Genomic DNA, 17,476 nt, shown 5'->3' with positions numbered 1-17,476 from the left:
CCCAACAAACACAGCTGGGGAGACCTGTATAAAAAAAAGGCAGGAAAACAAGGACGTTCCTAATATACTGCATGGCATAACTTCAAGAGTTAAGGTACCAAAGCTAAGTAGTAAAAATACTTCTAGATTTTAGCAAAAACACTTGCAAGAAAAGTTTCAGACTTGGATGACAGGCATGCACACCCAATGTGCCCTACCCTTCCCCTACAAAAGAAATAAAAACATTTTTGAAAAACTGGGAGGGGAGGGGCATAGAGTATCGCGGGTGAAGGCACTTGCTTCGCATGCAGCCAGCCTCAGCTGGATCCTCAGCACTCGGACGGTTCCCCAAGTCCACCAGAAACGTGGCATCTCCGTGTGGTAACCATGAGTATGCCTGAGCGCAGCTGCATAAGACCTGCTTCTCCCACCCTGCTCACCACCAAAGTTGGCTCTGTGCTTCATGTAAAATGACTTTTGCAGATAATTAAAGTGAAATTTAGCAACAATAAAGTGATTTTCAAAATATTTTTATTTACTCATTTATTTGAATGTGACCTCTGAAGCAGATAATGCTGGTTACGTATCTGTTCAAAAACTACTGTTAACTTTTTTGTTTCATGGTTCAGTACTCTCAGCGGATAAGTTTTTTCAATACTCTTAATGGATAAGTTTTTTGATTTTAAACAGCCCTCAGATCTCATAATCTTACCCTTCACTGAGAGGAACTAACAATCTCAGCCCAGGCAAGAGACAGAGATAGATGGAAGAAGTGAGAAAAAATGTCGAGGAGAGAGAAAAATAAAAGTATGAAAGGTAGAAAATTACCCGGACTTCTGAAAGTTAGTCTTTCTCTCTCTGAGTAGGGCTATTGATCATCACTGGGCTACTGCAAGGTTCTATACTACAAAAGGAAAAGAGGAAGGCAGGGAAAAAGGAAAGAGGAAGGAAGGAAGGAAGGAAGGAAGGAAGGAAGGAAGGAAGGAAGGAAGGAAGAGAGGGAGGGAGGGAGGGAGGGAGGGAGGGAGGAAGGAAGGAAGGAAGGAAGGAAGGAAGAAGGAAAAGGAAGGAAGGAAGAAGGAAAAGGAAGGAAGGAAGGAAGGAAGAGAGGGAGGGAGGGAGGGGAGGGAGGGAGGGAGAAGGGAAACAGGTAGGAGGACTATAGTGATCAGTTCTTAGAAGAAAAGCAGAGTCTGGGATGGGGTAGAAAAATTTGTTTCATCTGTAATATTAGTATCTATTTGAAGAAAAGGTTTACTTTCATACCTCAAAACAAAACCTTAACCTGCATTTATAATTAAAAACATGGAAGAATTGTACATGGGTGATTCTGAAGAAGACGCAAAATTACACAAAACCTGACTTTAAAATCACAATACGTCAAGATGACTTGACTACTTTTTCTGGTTTTCTTATTTTACTACTTATTTACTCCCCCCACACCCCTTTTATTTTGGGAACTACTCTTGATGGTGATTTTGGGGCCACATAGTAGTGCCAGAGATGAAACCAGGATCTTCACAAATGTAATCATCTACCACCTCCCCAGATGCCAAGTTTTATTTTAATTTTACTCCTTTCACAGGAATAGCATAGGGGACAAAAAATATGAACATAAATGAATATATATAATGATACTTTTGGGGAGAGTCACACACAACAGTGCTCTCAGCACTCCTGGCTCTGTGCTCAGAATCCTTCCTGTAGGGCTCAAGGCACTAAGGACCAAACTCTAGTCATCCACATGCAAAAAAAGCACCTTATCAGTCTCTCTGCCCCTTAGCCCCCAACAACCCCATATTTTTGTTCTGGGGTCACAGATAGCAGTACTCAGGCCCCACTCCCAGTTCTGAGTACAAGGATCCCTCTTGGTAATGCCTGGGAAATCATATGCGGGGCTGACAGTTAATCCAGGTCATATGCGTGCAAGGCAAGTGCCTTGCCTCTTCTGTCAATAACTGAATTATTTATTTTGGCTTTTTGGGTCACACCCAGCGATGCACAGGGGTTACTCCTGGCTCTCTACTCAAAAATTACTCCTGGAGGTGCTTGGGGGACCATATGGGATGCTGGGATGCTGGGGATCGAACAGAGTTGGCCGCGTGCAAGGCAAACGCCCTACCCACTGCACTAGTTTGTGTGTGCGTGGTGGGGTAACACTTTATGTTTATGTGTGTTATGTTTACGGGGCAACACTACTTTACCAGAGAACTTTCCTCATTATAACACAACAAATCTTGTTATCTTTTTAAAAATGACTGTCACTGTCACTGTCCTCCCATTGTTCATCGAGCGGGCCCAGTAACATTGTGAAACTTGTAGTTACTGTGTTTGGCATACTGAATACTTCACGGGTAGCTTGCCAGACTTTGCCGTTTGGGCTAGATGCTCTCGGCAGCTTGCTGGGCTCTCCGAGAGGGGTGGAGGAATCGAGCTCGGGTACAGGACGTGTATATCAGTTGGTCCATTTGTCTATTACGATGTAATTTATTTTTATTTCCTATGTCCAAGTATCCTTGAATTTTGCACGTAATCTGTTATTACCAAAGTAAAAGTCATCTTTAAGAGTAAAAAATCATCTTGTACGTAAAGAAAATAAAAAAGCCTCAACACTTGAAGTGATACCATTTAATCTTTTTGAAACCAATTTTGTTATGGGGGTGGGCGGTGTTGGAGGGCAAGACACGCAGGTGTGCTCCTCCAAGTTCTGTGTCACAGTCACTCAGGTGACCAGGCAGTGCTGGAGTGCACAAGGACTCCAGTCTGAGGAACTCTCTCGCTCCTGGCCCAGTCGAACACTTTCTAAACAGCACTCCTCAAAATTCTTACATCTACAAACTAACAACTGTCTTGCATACTGGGTGACAAAGCTGGCAGTTTTCCTTTTGTTTTTGGATCACAACCAGAGTTGCTCAGAATCTGCTCCTGGCTCTGTGCGCAAGGATTACTCCTGGTAGGGCCTCGGGTTCCATACAGAATAAAACCTGGGTCTGGTGTGTACAGGGGAAGTGCCCTACCGGCTGTGATACTACTGCTCCAACTCTGAACTGGCAGTTTTAAAACAAGGTGGTCCATTACTGGTTTTCAGCTTTTCTATACCACTGGATCATCACTGGTTCAGGGACCAGTGGTTGAAGATCACTATAAAAGCATCAAGAATGTAGTCGTAATAAAATTTTTCTATCACTTAAAAAATTTTTTTTCAAATGCTTTAGCCTGATCAGTAAAATTGAGTGCAAAAATTGTGACCTTTAGAGGGAAGTACATATAAATGAATGCTTCCAGAATCCACCAAGAAAATTTATTTTTAAAATGGTGAGATTTCTTTTCCAGTGAAGTATGTTTCAGGAAAACCTTCCAAAAAAAGAAACTAACTCCTAGAAGTAATCTTGAAAAACATACCCCATGTGGTCTCCTTGCAAAAAAGAATTAACTGGCAGAATGAGATCTGGCAAGAGAAAATCACTGAAAAGAAATAAAAGAGAAAAAACAGGAGGCTCACAAAACAAAGAAATAGTAAATGTAAAACTAATAAATAAGTCTAAACTATTATACGAGCCATTTATTTTTTGATTACTCATCGTTCTCTAAAGTCACAAGATATACCAAATTACTGAGTTATCAGTATAAAGAATACTACACTAAAGGGTTGGAACGATAGTACAGCGGGTAAGGCAGCACCTGCCTTGCGTGCACCTGACCCAAGTTAGATCCTTGTCACCACATGTGGACCCCTGTGTCCACCAGAAGTTATCTCTGAGTACAGCAAGGAGGAAGTCCCAAGCACTACTGGATATGGCCCCCAAAGAAAGAATAATAACAGAGATATGTCAATTTTTCACATAATTGCAAATCATTTCCAGGGTTCTTAATAATTTATACAGCATCTGTACTTTAAGTATAAGCTTTGGAGACAAACTGTCCATGTTCAAAACTTAGCTCTGACACTTCCTATACATAGAATTATTTATCTTTTATATACTCATCTTTAAAATGACATAACTAATTATACCTGTCTTACAGAGTCATGAAGATTAACTGCTACAGAACATGTAAAGCATTTTAAAAATGAAGATCAACTGATAGTTAATGTCTGTTGAACGTAGCTAATGTAAATAATTCTCTGGTCACTTCTTAAAAACTCCAAATACTGTATTTCTAACATCTATTACTCAGCTAACAATTATATCCATGGTCAGAGCAATAATACGGTGAGAGGGCATTGTACACGACTGATGTGTCGTGTGCCACTGAGCATGACCAAATGTGGCAAAAAAACATAACAATCATATTGTTAAAATATCTCATTTTCAAAAATATGTTTTTAGGTTTTTGGGCCACACCTAGCGAAGCTCAGGGGTTAATCCTGGAATGCTTGGGGGACCATATTTAGTGCCACAGATCGAACTCGGGTTAGTCACATGCAAAGCTAATACCCTAGCCACTGTAGTATCTCCCAGACTCTCATTTTCCAAAATAATACCTATTCAAAGAATTAAATGATAGACATTATTGTCAGAAATTATAATACTTTTCTTTATTCAAAAAAGTGTGCAATGACAATGATGATTTGAAGTGACTGCTCAGGATGGGAGCTTTGTTCTCAAAGTGGGTGAAGGACCAAATATGATTGCCTCTCCCAGTGTTTCTTTTAAAGTCACACTGAACTGTGAAATCAAAGTAAGTTCATGAATTCTAAACCTTTCAAATATCTGTTTGTACAAGAAAACCTTTATTATTTTGAGCTGCAAAATACCACTAGTACTTACAGTACTAAAGTACAGTAACTAAAGAGTAATTGTTCACAATAAATTCCAGCTGTAGTTTTTATCTTACCGATTTTTTTGGAATGGTCGGCCCATATTCACAACAGCAGAATTTGTTTTGTAAGATCCTGGTGAATTAAAGCCATTCACAAAACTACCATTGGGAAAGGGAGCCTAGAAGACAATTTTAGAAGAATTAATGTTTTAGTAAAAGCAAAACCTAGAATAAGTTTAAGTAGTTTCAGAGGAACTAAACTAGCATTATTGTTTTTCTAGTGAAAAGTTCACTAGAAAATTTTAACTTACTACATCTCCCCCCCCAAATTTTATTTAAGTTCACTTTATAATACTTACCTTCAGGAATCACTTGATATATGGAAAAAGACACCACTACTTTATTATTAAAGAACATTTCTCTGAAAAAGTTTCACAAAACTCAAAGCACTTTGAATTTAACAATTTTCTTATTTGAAATTATTTGAAAATCTGAAGATTTAAAGTATAACATTACAGTAAACCTTATATGCATAATTTTGTGGATGGTCAGATAGCCTTATATCATTCCTTAAAGTCAGAAAGTTACCAAAATAAAAATAAATTCAGACTCTAGCTGATTGATTCAAATTTTAGCTTGAGTGAAAACACTTACCAGTGGTGTTTCAAAGTAAGGTGCAGGATTTGGAGACCAAGATTGAGGCACAATACTATAAACGGAGTACTGATGGTGAGGATTATATACAGGCTGCATAAAAACGGGAGAGGCATACTGTGCTTGAGTTTGAATAGGCTGACTATACATACTTGAATCCATTAAGCGATAACCATTCTTCGCAAAAAATGTATTGATGGCTTTTATCCTTGCCTAGAAGAGGAATACATTAATTAACACAGGATTAAGGAATTATCTTCATACTGTTCATTATGTTTATTCTGGTGTGGTGCCTTTATCCAGCAGTGTTTCGTGGGCTATTTGGGTCCAGCGATGGTGTGGGGGCTGGGGGTGGAGAGGAAGACGAGAGTGACTCCTGGTGGTCTTGCAGGCAAAGCATGGGCTCAGCCTGGTTTGGGGCCACCCCCAGCTGTGCTCAAGGCTTATTCCTGGCTCTGTGCTAATGGATAACTCCTATCAGCGATCAGGGGACCATATGGGGTGCTGGGAATAAACCCAGATTGGCCATTTGCAAGGCAAACGTCTTACCATTGTACTATGTCTCCACCCCTTAATTTATATTTTAATATGTTTTACAAGCATACGTTACATTATTTTTGTCTATTTTAAAATTCAGTGGAGCCAAAGAACCAGCAAGGGGCTCTTGCTTCTAGGATGAACAGGACACAATGGTTGTTACGAATGAGCCACTGAGAAATACATCCTATCAGGAGTACCAACTGCATCCATGTGTGCCCAAGGATGAGATTATTAAGAAGTTAGTCTTCAGGGGCCAGAGAGATGGTATAGAGGTTAGGGTGCTGGCCTTGTAGGTGACCAATTATGGTTTGATCCCTGGCACCTATATAGTTCCCAGCACCAACAGGAGTTATCCCTGAGCTCAGAGCCAGGAGTAAACCCTGGGCAACACTAGGTATAACCTAAAAACCAAACAAATCAAACCAAACCAAACCAAACCAAGAAACGCAACAGAGCCAGAAAAACGTGGCTCCCAAACCAAAAATATGTTAGTCAAACAAGAGGTCTTGGCTCAAATAGTCCCCAGTTCTCTGGTGACCTTCCCTTATCATCAGCCCCCCCAAAAAAAACCAAAACCCCCCCATCAGTAGTCCATGTGCACTTTCTTGGACTTCCAGTGAAATAAAAATACTGTTTCTCTGTAAAAGTACTATCGGGTCAGTGAGATTTGCCTCTTTTGGCATAAAAAGTACAAGAGTCTAGAATATCTTGTTTTATTATTAAAATTATAAAAAATTTCTAGGGTTTTGACAGAACAACTAAGGAGGCGACAGTACACTGATGTAGGCAATAAACACACCAAAGAAAAGTCTGGAAATGCGTCTCAATAGACTTCATACAGTTGAGATAGTTACCAATTCACAACCACTTAGATGATTACTATCAAAACACAGAACACAGCAAGTGCTGGTTAGAACGTGAAGAAACTGAAGACCTGTACATTGTTCACAGGAATGCCAAACAATATAGTTGAAAAACAGTATGGTGATGTCTCAAAAAGTTAAAAGTGAAATTATCATAAGACCCGTTATTTCTACTATTCTGGATATGTCTCCCAAAACTGAATGCAGAGTCTCAAAGAAGTACTGTACCATCACGGTCAAAGCAGCATTATTTATTAATTGCTAAAATGTAGAAGAAGGGGCTGGTGCGATAGCACAGCCGGTAGGGCATTTGCCTTGCACGAGGCTGACCCAGGTTCAATTCCCAGCAACTCATATGGTCCCCTGAGCACTGCCAGAAGTAATTCCTGAGTGCATGAGCCAAGAGTAACCCCTACGCAACGCTAAATAAATAAATAAATAAATAAATAAAATGAGGAAGGAATCAAGTGTCTTCGAATACATGGGAAGGAAACACAGTGTGAGGGTGGGTGAGAGAAGACTTAAGACTAAAATTATTGGAGCTGGAGAGATTGCACAGTTGGTAGAGCACTTTGTCTTGCACGCAGAGGTCAACATGTGTCCAATCCCTGTTACTCCAGATGGTACCCTAAGCCCAGTGGAAAGTAACCCCTGAGCACTGAGTGTGGCCCCAAAAGTATTTTATATGCTCATGAATAAGAACCATGATGACTTACACTAAGGAAAACATGAGAGGGAGAGGAGAGGGAGAGAGAGAGAGAGTAAGAGAGAGAGAGAGAGAGAGAGAGAGAGAGAGAGAGACAGGCAGACAGAGAGAGAGACAGAGAGACAGAGAGAGACTGCAGGATTCCAATTAAATGAAATATTTGTTCAAAGCCATAGCCAGTATTATGATAGCTGCCAGAAACTGGGGAAGTAGAAAAAGCACAGTTTCTGTTTAGTGCTATAATTTCAGGATTTTGTTTTTGTGCCATGGTGCTTAGGCTGGAACGATAGCACAGTGGATAGGGTGTTTGCCTTGCATGTGGTCGGCGGGCCCAGGTTCGATTCCTCCGCCCCTCTCAGAGAGTCGGCAAGCTACCGAGAGTATCTTGCCTGCATGGCAAAGTCTGGCAAGCTAACCATGACGTACTCGATATGCAAAATGGAGTAACAAGAAGTCTCACAAAGGAGATGTTACTGGGCACGCTCGAGCAAATCGATGAACAACAGGAGGACAGTGCAGTGCAGTGCCATGGTGCCTGGGGGACCTGAAACGCTGGGACTTAAACCCAAGGCTCCAAGGCGAACCATGAGATCCAGCCCTCTGAATGACCTCTCCAGGTCCCGGGGGTCTGAGTTTCACAAGATGAAAAGAATTTTAAGGACAGTGTTAGCAGCAGCTGCAAAACAAGGTGTGTCTAATGACAATGTATTAAAAAACACCTAAATGTCTATACTAACTCATTAAAAACAACAATATGACTAAAATGGTGATTTTTAATTACACTGTGTATTCAAAAACATTTAAAATACTGGGATCACACTTGGTAAAGAAGGACGTGCAGAATGAAACAAGGCTCATGCATACAAGGCAGGTACTCTTCCACGATCATATCCCTAAGTTTCTATACTGTGTATTTTAACACACACACACACACACACACACACAGTGGGTTACTCGATGACATCTAAGTTATTTGTGTTCATTTATTAAATTTGATATCTGCCTATTAAAACTAAAACTCCCATCTTTGAGTAACTTGTTTACAGATTTTCAAATTTGCTTCAAAATAAGAGGGTATGAAGAAATGGGCAGGAACAGAGATTTAAGAGGCTGCGTTCTAACTGCTAAAATTGGGTGAGAGGCTGAGGAGATAGTTAAACTGGCTGAGCACATGATGTGTATGGCAACTGGTTTCCTTGAGTACCATTGGGTGTACCCTCAAATAAGACACAAGAAAACTGGGTAAGGGCCTAAGGGCCTGGTGAGTGTAAACACCACTGTGCACCACAACCAAGTATGTGTGCAACTCCCCTTGTCAAACAAAGGGAAGAGAAAAATCTAAATTTTGTTTTGTTTTTGGGCTGCAGCTGGCAGTGCTCAGGGTTTACTCCTGGCTCTGTGCTCAGGGATCATGGCAGGACTTGGGTACCATGGGTTATCAGAGATCAAAACCCGGATCTATCTTGTGCAAGGTGAGTGCCCACTATTTCCTCCAGTTTTTAATTTATTTTTGTTTTGAGGTCACACCTGGCAATGCTCAGGGGTTACTTGTGTCTCAGCACTCAGGAAATGCTCCTGGCAGTGCTTGGGGGAACCACATGGAATGCCCTGTAGGGATCAAACCCAGGTTGGCTGAGTGCAAGACAAAGGCAAACATCCTAACCCATGGTACCATTGCTCTGGCCCCTCCACTATTTTTTTAAAAATCATCTTTTTTGGGCTGGAGCGATAGCACAGCGGGTAGGGCGTTCGCCTTACAAGCGGCCAACATGGCCGACCCGAGTTCGATTCCTTCGCCCCTCTCGGAGAGCCCGGCAAGCTACCGAGAGTATTCGATATGCCAGACACAGTAACAACAAAGTCTCCAATGGAGACGTTACTGGGCCCGCTCGAGCAAATCGACGATCAACGGGAGGGCCTTTACCTTTACCTTACCATCCTTTTTGGGGGGTGGGGGGAGGAGATGGGCCACAGCCAACTGCTCAGGAGTTACTCCATGCTTTCTACTCAGGATCAATTCTGGCATGGTTCGAGGACCATATACACGGCTAGGGATCAAACCAGGGTTAGCCAGCCAGCTCCAAGCAAAGCAAGCACTTGACATACTCCAACTCACCCCTAACTCTGTCTTTAGCCTTTTTCTTGGGGAGGCAGGGATGGGGGGTGGGAGGGATACTGGGATCCGTGGCGGTGGGAAATAGGCACTGGTGGAGGGATGGGTACTTGATCATTGTATAATTGAACCCCAAGCACAAAAATGTGTAAGTCTGCAACTGTACCTCATGATGTCTCACTATTAAAAAATTTTAAAAAAACAAAAAAAACTCAAAAACTTAGCAAACTAAAGTCATTTAAAATGTACACAGTACATTAGTATCATGCAGAAAATAGTTGTGATTCTTGCAAAGAATTGAACAGTCAAAGCAGAATTACATGACCAAGAAATAACGTTCACTAAAGTTTTACTCTTTGGTTCTTGAAAGAAAGTTTGTTAGCTAGGGATACAGCTCAGTAATTGCATCTGTGAACCTTAGTTTGTTCCCTAACCCCACACTCCTCTCTCTCTCTCTCTCTCTCTCTCTCTCACACACACACACACACGCTGATCAACTTTATGTAACAGAACTCTAATATTAAACAAGAGGAGAGACAGATTAGGAAATAAAAGCCTCACCAAGTTGATGAAAGTGTCAAAATAAATCACATTACAGCACAAATAATTTTTTTATCCACATCCGGTGGTACTCAAGGTTTATTCCTGGCTCTGTGCTCAGGGGACAACATAGGACACAGATCAAACCCAAGTCAGCTATGTAAAAGGCAAGTGCCTTACTCACTTTACTCTCCAGCCCACAGAATAAATCATTTAAACAAATAAGTGAAAGGTTATTTTATGATTCATACAGATAGAAACAAGGAACCCCCAATCATAACTAAACATGTCAGTATTATCCGCCAATCTTGAAAAAGTTCTTAAAATATCAAACTGACTTAAAATAATCACAACCACTATTTTTACTAAAGTAATGTTGTGTACTATAGCACACCTGACCAAACTATCTCCTAAGAAACTGAAACCAGGCAGGGGAGATACAGCTTAAGTGATAACAGTACAGGCCTAGAACGTGCGAGTCCAATCTCGACACGTCATGATCACCCCAGCACTGCCCAGTGTGGCTCCCGTGGACCTTGAGCACTGTGTCTCTTTCCTGGCACTACAAGGCCCACGCAGCACATCTGAAGCACTACCATTCTATCACCTGGTTTGGTTAGTAACTTGGAGTGACCTTTGGCCCCATGAGCACTGCTTGGAGGCTTCCACCTTTCCCCAAATAAAATAAAATAAAATGTGGCTCATTAGTCAAGTAAATAGTAGTCAAGAGAAACTAGCTCCATGACAAACTAGATACCAATATGTAACAGACAAAGCTTTTAATCTATTGTGAATGTTATGGATAAAAAGGAAGTTTTTTTTTTCTTTCTGGGTCACACCTGGCGATGAACACCTGAGCATCATCGCTGGGTGTGACCCAAAAAGCAAAAAAGAAAAAAAAAAGCAAATAAAGATCCTGACCAAGGAAGTTTATCCCAGGAATGGAAAATAGTTCAATAAAAGAAAAATCAATTTAGGATCCGGAGTGATAGTACAGCGGGTAGGGCGTTTGCCTTGCATGCGGCCAACCCAAGTTCAATCCCTGAAATTCCATATAGTACCCCAAGCACTGCCAGGACTAACTCCTGAGTGCAGAGCCAGGAGTAACCCCTGAGCATCACTGGGTGTGACACAAAAAGAAAAAAATACTGTAGATATTAATAGAACAAAACAAATACGACTGTCTCATTTGCTATAGAAAAATCCATTCACAAAATCCAACATACTTTAAAATATCTCACAGAAGACAAATACTGGAGTTAGTGTGCCTATTTTACATGCAACTGACCCTGGTTTGATCCCCAATATCTCATACGGTACCCCAGCACTACCAGGAAAGATCCCTGAGATCAGAACCAGGAGTAAGGCCTAGCAAATTCAAGTCTCCTACAAAAAAGCCAAAACCACTAGAGGTGGGGAGATAGCTCAAAGGTCGAAGTGAATATCTGAATGCTGCAGTCCAAAGTTCAATGCCTCAGCACTGTACTGTCCCCCAGGAAGGCCTATCTGCCCTAAAAAGAAAAAAAACCTAAAACCAATGAAAAGAACAAACCTTAAAAAAAAAAAAACCTTAAAAAAAAAAGTAGTCCATGACAAAAACACTCATTATACTAGAAACAAAGGAAATTTCCCCAAACCTGTGGGCCTGAAAAATCACAAGCCAACATAAAACTCAGTGGTGAAACAGTTTTCTAAGATCAAGAATATACATTTTTTATAATGCAGAAGCCAACTAATCTTGACTAGAACACTGACACAGAAGGCTTAACTTGCAGCAGCAGCTCAGTAAACTCTTAGACAGGACTTAATGTCCCCATGGTGAGATACAACAATTTTCACACACACTCTTTTCTTGAAGTATTTTTGATCCTTCTATTACCTACTTAACAGAAAATAAACTATTGTGGGCCTACTATGGGAACAGGCTTGAGGGGTGGTTGAGAAAATGGAGACAATGGTGGAGAGAAGGTAACGGTGGTGGTGGACTGGTGGTGGAATACTGAATGCCTGTCACAAATCATCAGAAACAACTTTGTAGACCACAGTATTTAAATACAGTGAGGAGAAGGGAGAAAAAAATTGCACTTTTTGCTACTTTTACTGAACACAGTATTGAAAAATACAATCAGAAAGCAATAAGACTTGATCTTATGCATAAAAAAATCCTAGATATATATATAAAAAGACAAAGTCCTCCAATACCCCCCGCTTCACCAAATCCAGACATACCCAAACCTACTGCTAATCAGGACAAAAGATGTAAAATAAACACCCAAAAATAACTGCATTCCCATGTACTAGGAATGAACACTTACACTAAAGGGAAATGAAGAAATGGAATGAAGGAAACTTCATTCATATTCGCATGAAAAATAGTTAAATATTCATAGATAAAATCAACCGAGGGGCTGGAACAACAGCACAGCGGGTAGGGCGTTTGCCTTGCACGAGGCCGGCTGACCCGGGTTCAATTCCCAGCATCCCAGATGGTCCCCTGAGCACCGCCAGGGGTAATTCCTGAGTGCAGGGCCAGGAGTAACCCCTACGCATCGCCGGGTGGACCCAAAAAGCAAAAAAAAAAAAAAAAAAAAAAAACCTGAGGCAAAACACCTATAATGCTGAAAAATGGAATGAATCACTGAAATAAATGAAAGATGGAAAAAATAATAATGACATACATGTTCATAGATGGGACTTTATTGGCTTTTTGTTTTTGAGCTAAACCTAGATGTGCTCGGGGCTTACTTCTGGCTCTGTGCTCAGAGATCACTCCTGGCAGGACACAGGAATCAAAACCAGGTTAGTCATACGCAAGCCCTGTGCTAAAATGCCAATTGTATTCAAAGTCCTCCATCCCAGACTCATTTATTTCCTCCCTCCCTCCCTTCCTGGGTCACACCCAGCAATGCTCAGGGGTTACTCCTGGCTCTGCACTCAGGAATTACTTCTGGAGGTGCTTGGGAGACCCTATGGGATGCTGGGGATTGAACCCGGTTCGGCCCAGTGAAAGGCAAATGTCCGACCTGCTGTACTGTTGCTCCAGCCCCCCAACTTTAATTCTAAAATGGCAATTCTACTCAAAATCCTAATAGCATTTTATTTCATAAGAACAGGAAAAAACGCCAACACAAAAGGCATAAAATTTCAAGTAATTCTGAATAACCAACACAGTATTGAAAGTGAAAAAAGTTAAGAGAGCTCACACCTTCAATTTCGAACTTACTATAGAGCTACAGTAACTGCTTTATTATTGACACAGAGACCCATACAACCATGGAATAGAATAGAGATATCAGAAATAAGCTTTTGCATACCCTGTCAGTTATTATTTAGCAAGGGTACCGTGAGTACTGGTAGGGAGTCAGGGAGACAGCTCAAAGAGTCAGAGCAATGCTCTGCATGGTATAGCCCCAGGTCATCTCTGTACTACAAGGTGTCCCATTTGTCCCTGTCCCCCCTCCCTCTCCCCCACAAAACACAGTTGCGAGTGACACACCCTCTCCAACCCCAGCACTGAGTCGAGAAGTCCTAGAGTGCTGACAAAGTGTGGTCTTGAAAATAAATACACTGATACTGACTGAATTTGGAGCTCTACCTTATACTGTCTCAAAGAAAAATTAACTCAGGGCCAATGGCTGAAAAAGCTGAGTGTGTGCTTCGCAGGCAGGAGGCTCAGATCCTGGGCACCACCAGGAGAGATCCTGAGCATAGAACTAGGAGTAGCCCCTGAACACTGGACTATGTCCAAGATTTATCTCCAACAGAGGCCAGAGAGCTAGCTTAAGGATTAAGCACAGGGTTTGAACCCTGTCATCACATACAGTCCTCTGAACACTGCAAGGAATGATCCCTGGGCATAGAACCAGCGAGGACCAGTGAGTTTGCCCCCATGTCTCAACTCTAGAAAGAAAACAAAGCAACAACCCCCACTGGAAATAAATATTGGTGACAGCTGCACAATCTGCCAGGAGTGATTCCTGAGGACAGAGTCAGGAGAATGTCCTAAGCACAGCCTGGTGCGGCCTCCAAAGCAAAACTAAATTCTTCAACTGAAAATTTACAATAGAGGAGGGTGGGAGGGATATTGAGATCACTGGTGGTAGAGAATGGGCACTGGTGGAGGGATGGGTACCCGATCATTGTATGACTGAAACGCAAACACGAAAGTCTGTAAGTATGGAACAGTACCTCAAGGTGATTCACTAATAAAAAACAAACAAAAAAAATTTACAGTAGAAATATTTAAAAATACATACTTTAGATATCATATATCTATAATGATCAATATGACACAAAGATAAAAATGTTCTCAGTTATAAATACAGGATGAAACACTGTCTCTTAATGAGGGACAGTACAGCAGGGAAAGCACTTGCTTAGCACACAGCCAACCCAGGTTTGATCCCCAGCACCCTGTTATGGTCCCCTGAGCCCTGCCAGGAACGAGTCCTACGCACAGAGTGAGGAACAAGTACTAGTTGAGCACTGTCAGGTGTGGCCCCCAAACCAGGAAAAAATAAAAGTGAAAAATATACACACTTCAAACACACAAATTAGGACCTTAGAGCAACTTGATTAATCCACAGTCTAAGAGCTAGTTGCTGACAAAAGCATTCAAGGCTACAATACAAGTATTCTGGCTTCTGTCTATTTCTCTAACAGACGTCAGGGATTTGGCTCAGGAGGAGAATGCTGTTCTGGCTTCTGTGAATCCCTGAGCACAAATATCACAAAAAAATCCTCCCTCTCGCCCTCGCCCCAAATCAACAAAAAACCTCTCAACTGACCACAAAGATCAAGTGTGTGTGTGTGTGTGGGGGGGGGGGGCCGCAGGGGGAGGGAATGGAACAATAATAATAATAATGAAAACCCCACTAATTATAAAATTTAAGAGACCAGGGAGAGTTCAAAGAGCTGAGTACATGCTTTGCGTGCCAGGGACTGGGGCTCAATCCTCAGACCTACATGGTTTCTCTGACACTAAGTACATACAGTTCTCCAGAGCACCAAGCACAGCTATGACTGACCAAGTACAGAGCTTGGAGAAACCCCTGAAACACCATCACGTGAGGCCACAAAACAAAACAAAAAAATCAAAAAGCTTGAGATCTCAACTAAACAGATAGCAAAATATATCATAACAAAATGACTTTAAAAAAAATTTTTTTGGCCACACCTGGCTGTGCTCAGGGATTCCTCCTGGAGATCACAGGTGATGCTGGGGACTAAACCTGGGTCAGGCAAGCACCTTACCTGATGGACTATGTCTCCAGCCATCTTTTGAACTGATACTGCTATTAGTTCAGGTCTAAGCACTTTCTATTAAGGCACTTAATCCTTAGATGAACTTAATAAGGCAGGTATTCTTCGTTTTCTCTATTTTACTATTAAAGGAAATACTCTAAGAGTTGCTCAATTTCACCCTAGTAAGTGGAAGAACCAGTATAACCGAAGCTTAGTTTTATTAAGAGGTTAAGTGTCAAGCATCATCGTAACAACTCGACATAAATCTTTTTAGTGCTATGTAACAAGTGGTATTTTTACTTTTCACATGACGTAAAACCTACCAACTGTTGTATTTGCTTTTCAATTCACCCTATCATTTCCTTTCCGTGCTTTGAGTACATAAAGATAATGTAATTGCTCAAAAGTTTTAGGTCGTGGATAATCTCAAAATTTGCTTAATAAGGCAACTACCCTGCCCCTTGTGCTAGTTCTCCAGCCCCAAATTTGAAACTACTTTGATGATAAGTACAGTACAGGGACCTATCCTTGCTTTCCTTGGGGAGAGAGAGGGTTTGGGTCACACCAGTGGTGCTTGGGATCAAACCCAGGTCAGTCACGTGCAAGGCAAAGACCCTCCCCACTATACTATTCACACAGGCTCCCCCCCTTTTTTTTATTATGAATTTTAGAATGTTTGAGTACCAACAAAGTAACAAAACTTAAAACATACTGGCTGCGTTTAATTCGTTTGGGTGTGTGGTAAGGGGTGGGGGGTGGTAACTGAAGTTTTGCACTACATTATTTGTGCACACTATTCAGTAATTAAAATACCTTTAGGAGCTGGAGCGATAGTATTAGAGTATTAGAGTATTCAGCACAAGTACTGAAATTTTTAACTTTGTTACTAAAAAATTTTCCCACTGATCATTTTGAGAATTGGGATTGACAAAACATTAATCAATACCTAACTACAACTTTATGCTACTGTTATAGCTGTGCCTTTAGAAAAAAAATGCTGTATGAAAAAGATCAATTATTTTATTTAATTTTTTCTTTATGGGTCACATCCAGCCTTGCTCGGGGCTTACTCCTGCCTCTGCACTCAGGAATCATTCAGGTGGTGCTCAAGGGACCATATGGGATGCCAGAGATTGAATCTGAGTAATCGCATGCAAGGCAAGCACCCTACCCACTGTACTATCTCTCTTGCTCCAGATCAACTATTTTAAACACATCATATGAAACAGATAATTCTTTAGAATTATAGGCTTTTAAAAAATGTCACTTTTTTGAAATACTAAAACAGAAAAATAAGCTTATTTCACAGTGGCCTCTACTTATAAATATTTCTTACCAAGATTGGCTTGCCCTGAAATGTTTTAACTTCTTCTCTTAAGTATTTAAAAGCCTGTTAACAAAGCAGAAATATCTTTCATTAGCACTCACATTTGTTAAGGGCATAGCTCAAAGGGAGGTTCAAAATCAAATAAACTACCATTTCATTAAGGTCATTTTTATGCTAATAGATCTTGGTATTAGAAACTATCTTTAAACATGGAATGAAATTTAAGAGCTCAGCTATAGTTGACATTTACAGAGGAAAAGGTAGCTATTACGGATTTCTGCAGATAAGTAGCACAAGAATCAAAACAGACCCAAATATCTACTTAAAAATGGTCAAAATGAACTCCTTCTACCCTCACCTGCCCAGTCCTGAGCTGAGAACCCAATTCAATCTCGGGTTGAATTGGAATCCTGGCCTAATTTCAGTACAAACATTTCATGATTAAAAAAAAAATTATATGCCAGAGAGATAGCACAAACACCACCTGGAATGATTCCTGAGTGCAGAGCCAGGAGTAACTCTTGAACATTGTACCATCCCCACCCCACCCCCCACCCCCAATTCAATTGGACTGCATTCGAAGATTTAAAAAAAAAAGGAAAAATATTTTTAAAAAATCTGAATGTGCCTACTAAACAATTTGTTTCAAAGGGATAATTATTATCTTTATGTAGAAAATGATACCAATGAAAAATAAAAAATTTGGGGGCCGGAGCGATAGCACAGTGGGTAGGGCATTTACCTTGCAT

General features: G+C 41.0%; 1 protein-coding gene across 4 annotated transcripts in view; it reads right to left on the bottom strand.

Annotated features, from left to right (window-relative positions):
• The window catches only part of LARP4 (La ribonucleoprotein 4), a 77,025-nt gene that overhangs the window by 15,981 nt on the left and 43,568 nt on the right, over nt 1-17,476 (bottom strand). For 2 of the 4 annotated variants that reach the window (XM_056119931.1, XM_056119932.1), the window contains exons 8-11: nt 16,737-16,790; nt 5,395-5,607; nt 4,816-4,919; nt 3,382-3,444 (exon numbers count right to left, since the gene is read on the bottom strand). In XM_056119931.1, coding sequence (XP_055975906.1) covers nt 3,382-3,444; nt 4,816-4,919; nt 5,395-5,607; nt 16,737-16,790 — 434 coding nt within the window. The remainder of the gene's footprint in view (nt 1-3,381; nt 3,445-4,815; nt 4,920-5,394; nt 5,608-16,736; nt 16,791-17,476) is intronic. The other 2 variants (XM_056119933.1, XM_056119934.1) reach the window with 1 other exon arrangement.

Source organism: Sorex fumeus, unplaced genomic scaffold (genome assembly GCF_029834395.1).
Source record: "Sorex fumeus unplaced genomic scaffold, SorFum_2.1 ptg000042l, whole genome shotgun sequence".
Taxonomy (NCBI): domain Eukaryota; kingdom Metazoa; phylum Chordata; class Mammalia; order Eulipotyphla; family Soricidae; genus Sorex; species Sorex fumeus.
The sequence above is the reverse complement of the archived record's forward strand: the minus strand, read 5'-3'. Positions and strand labels throughout refer to the sequence as shown.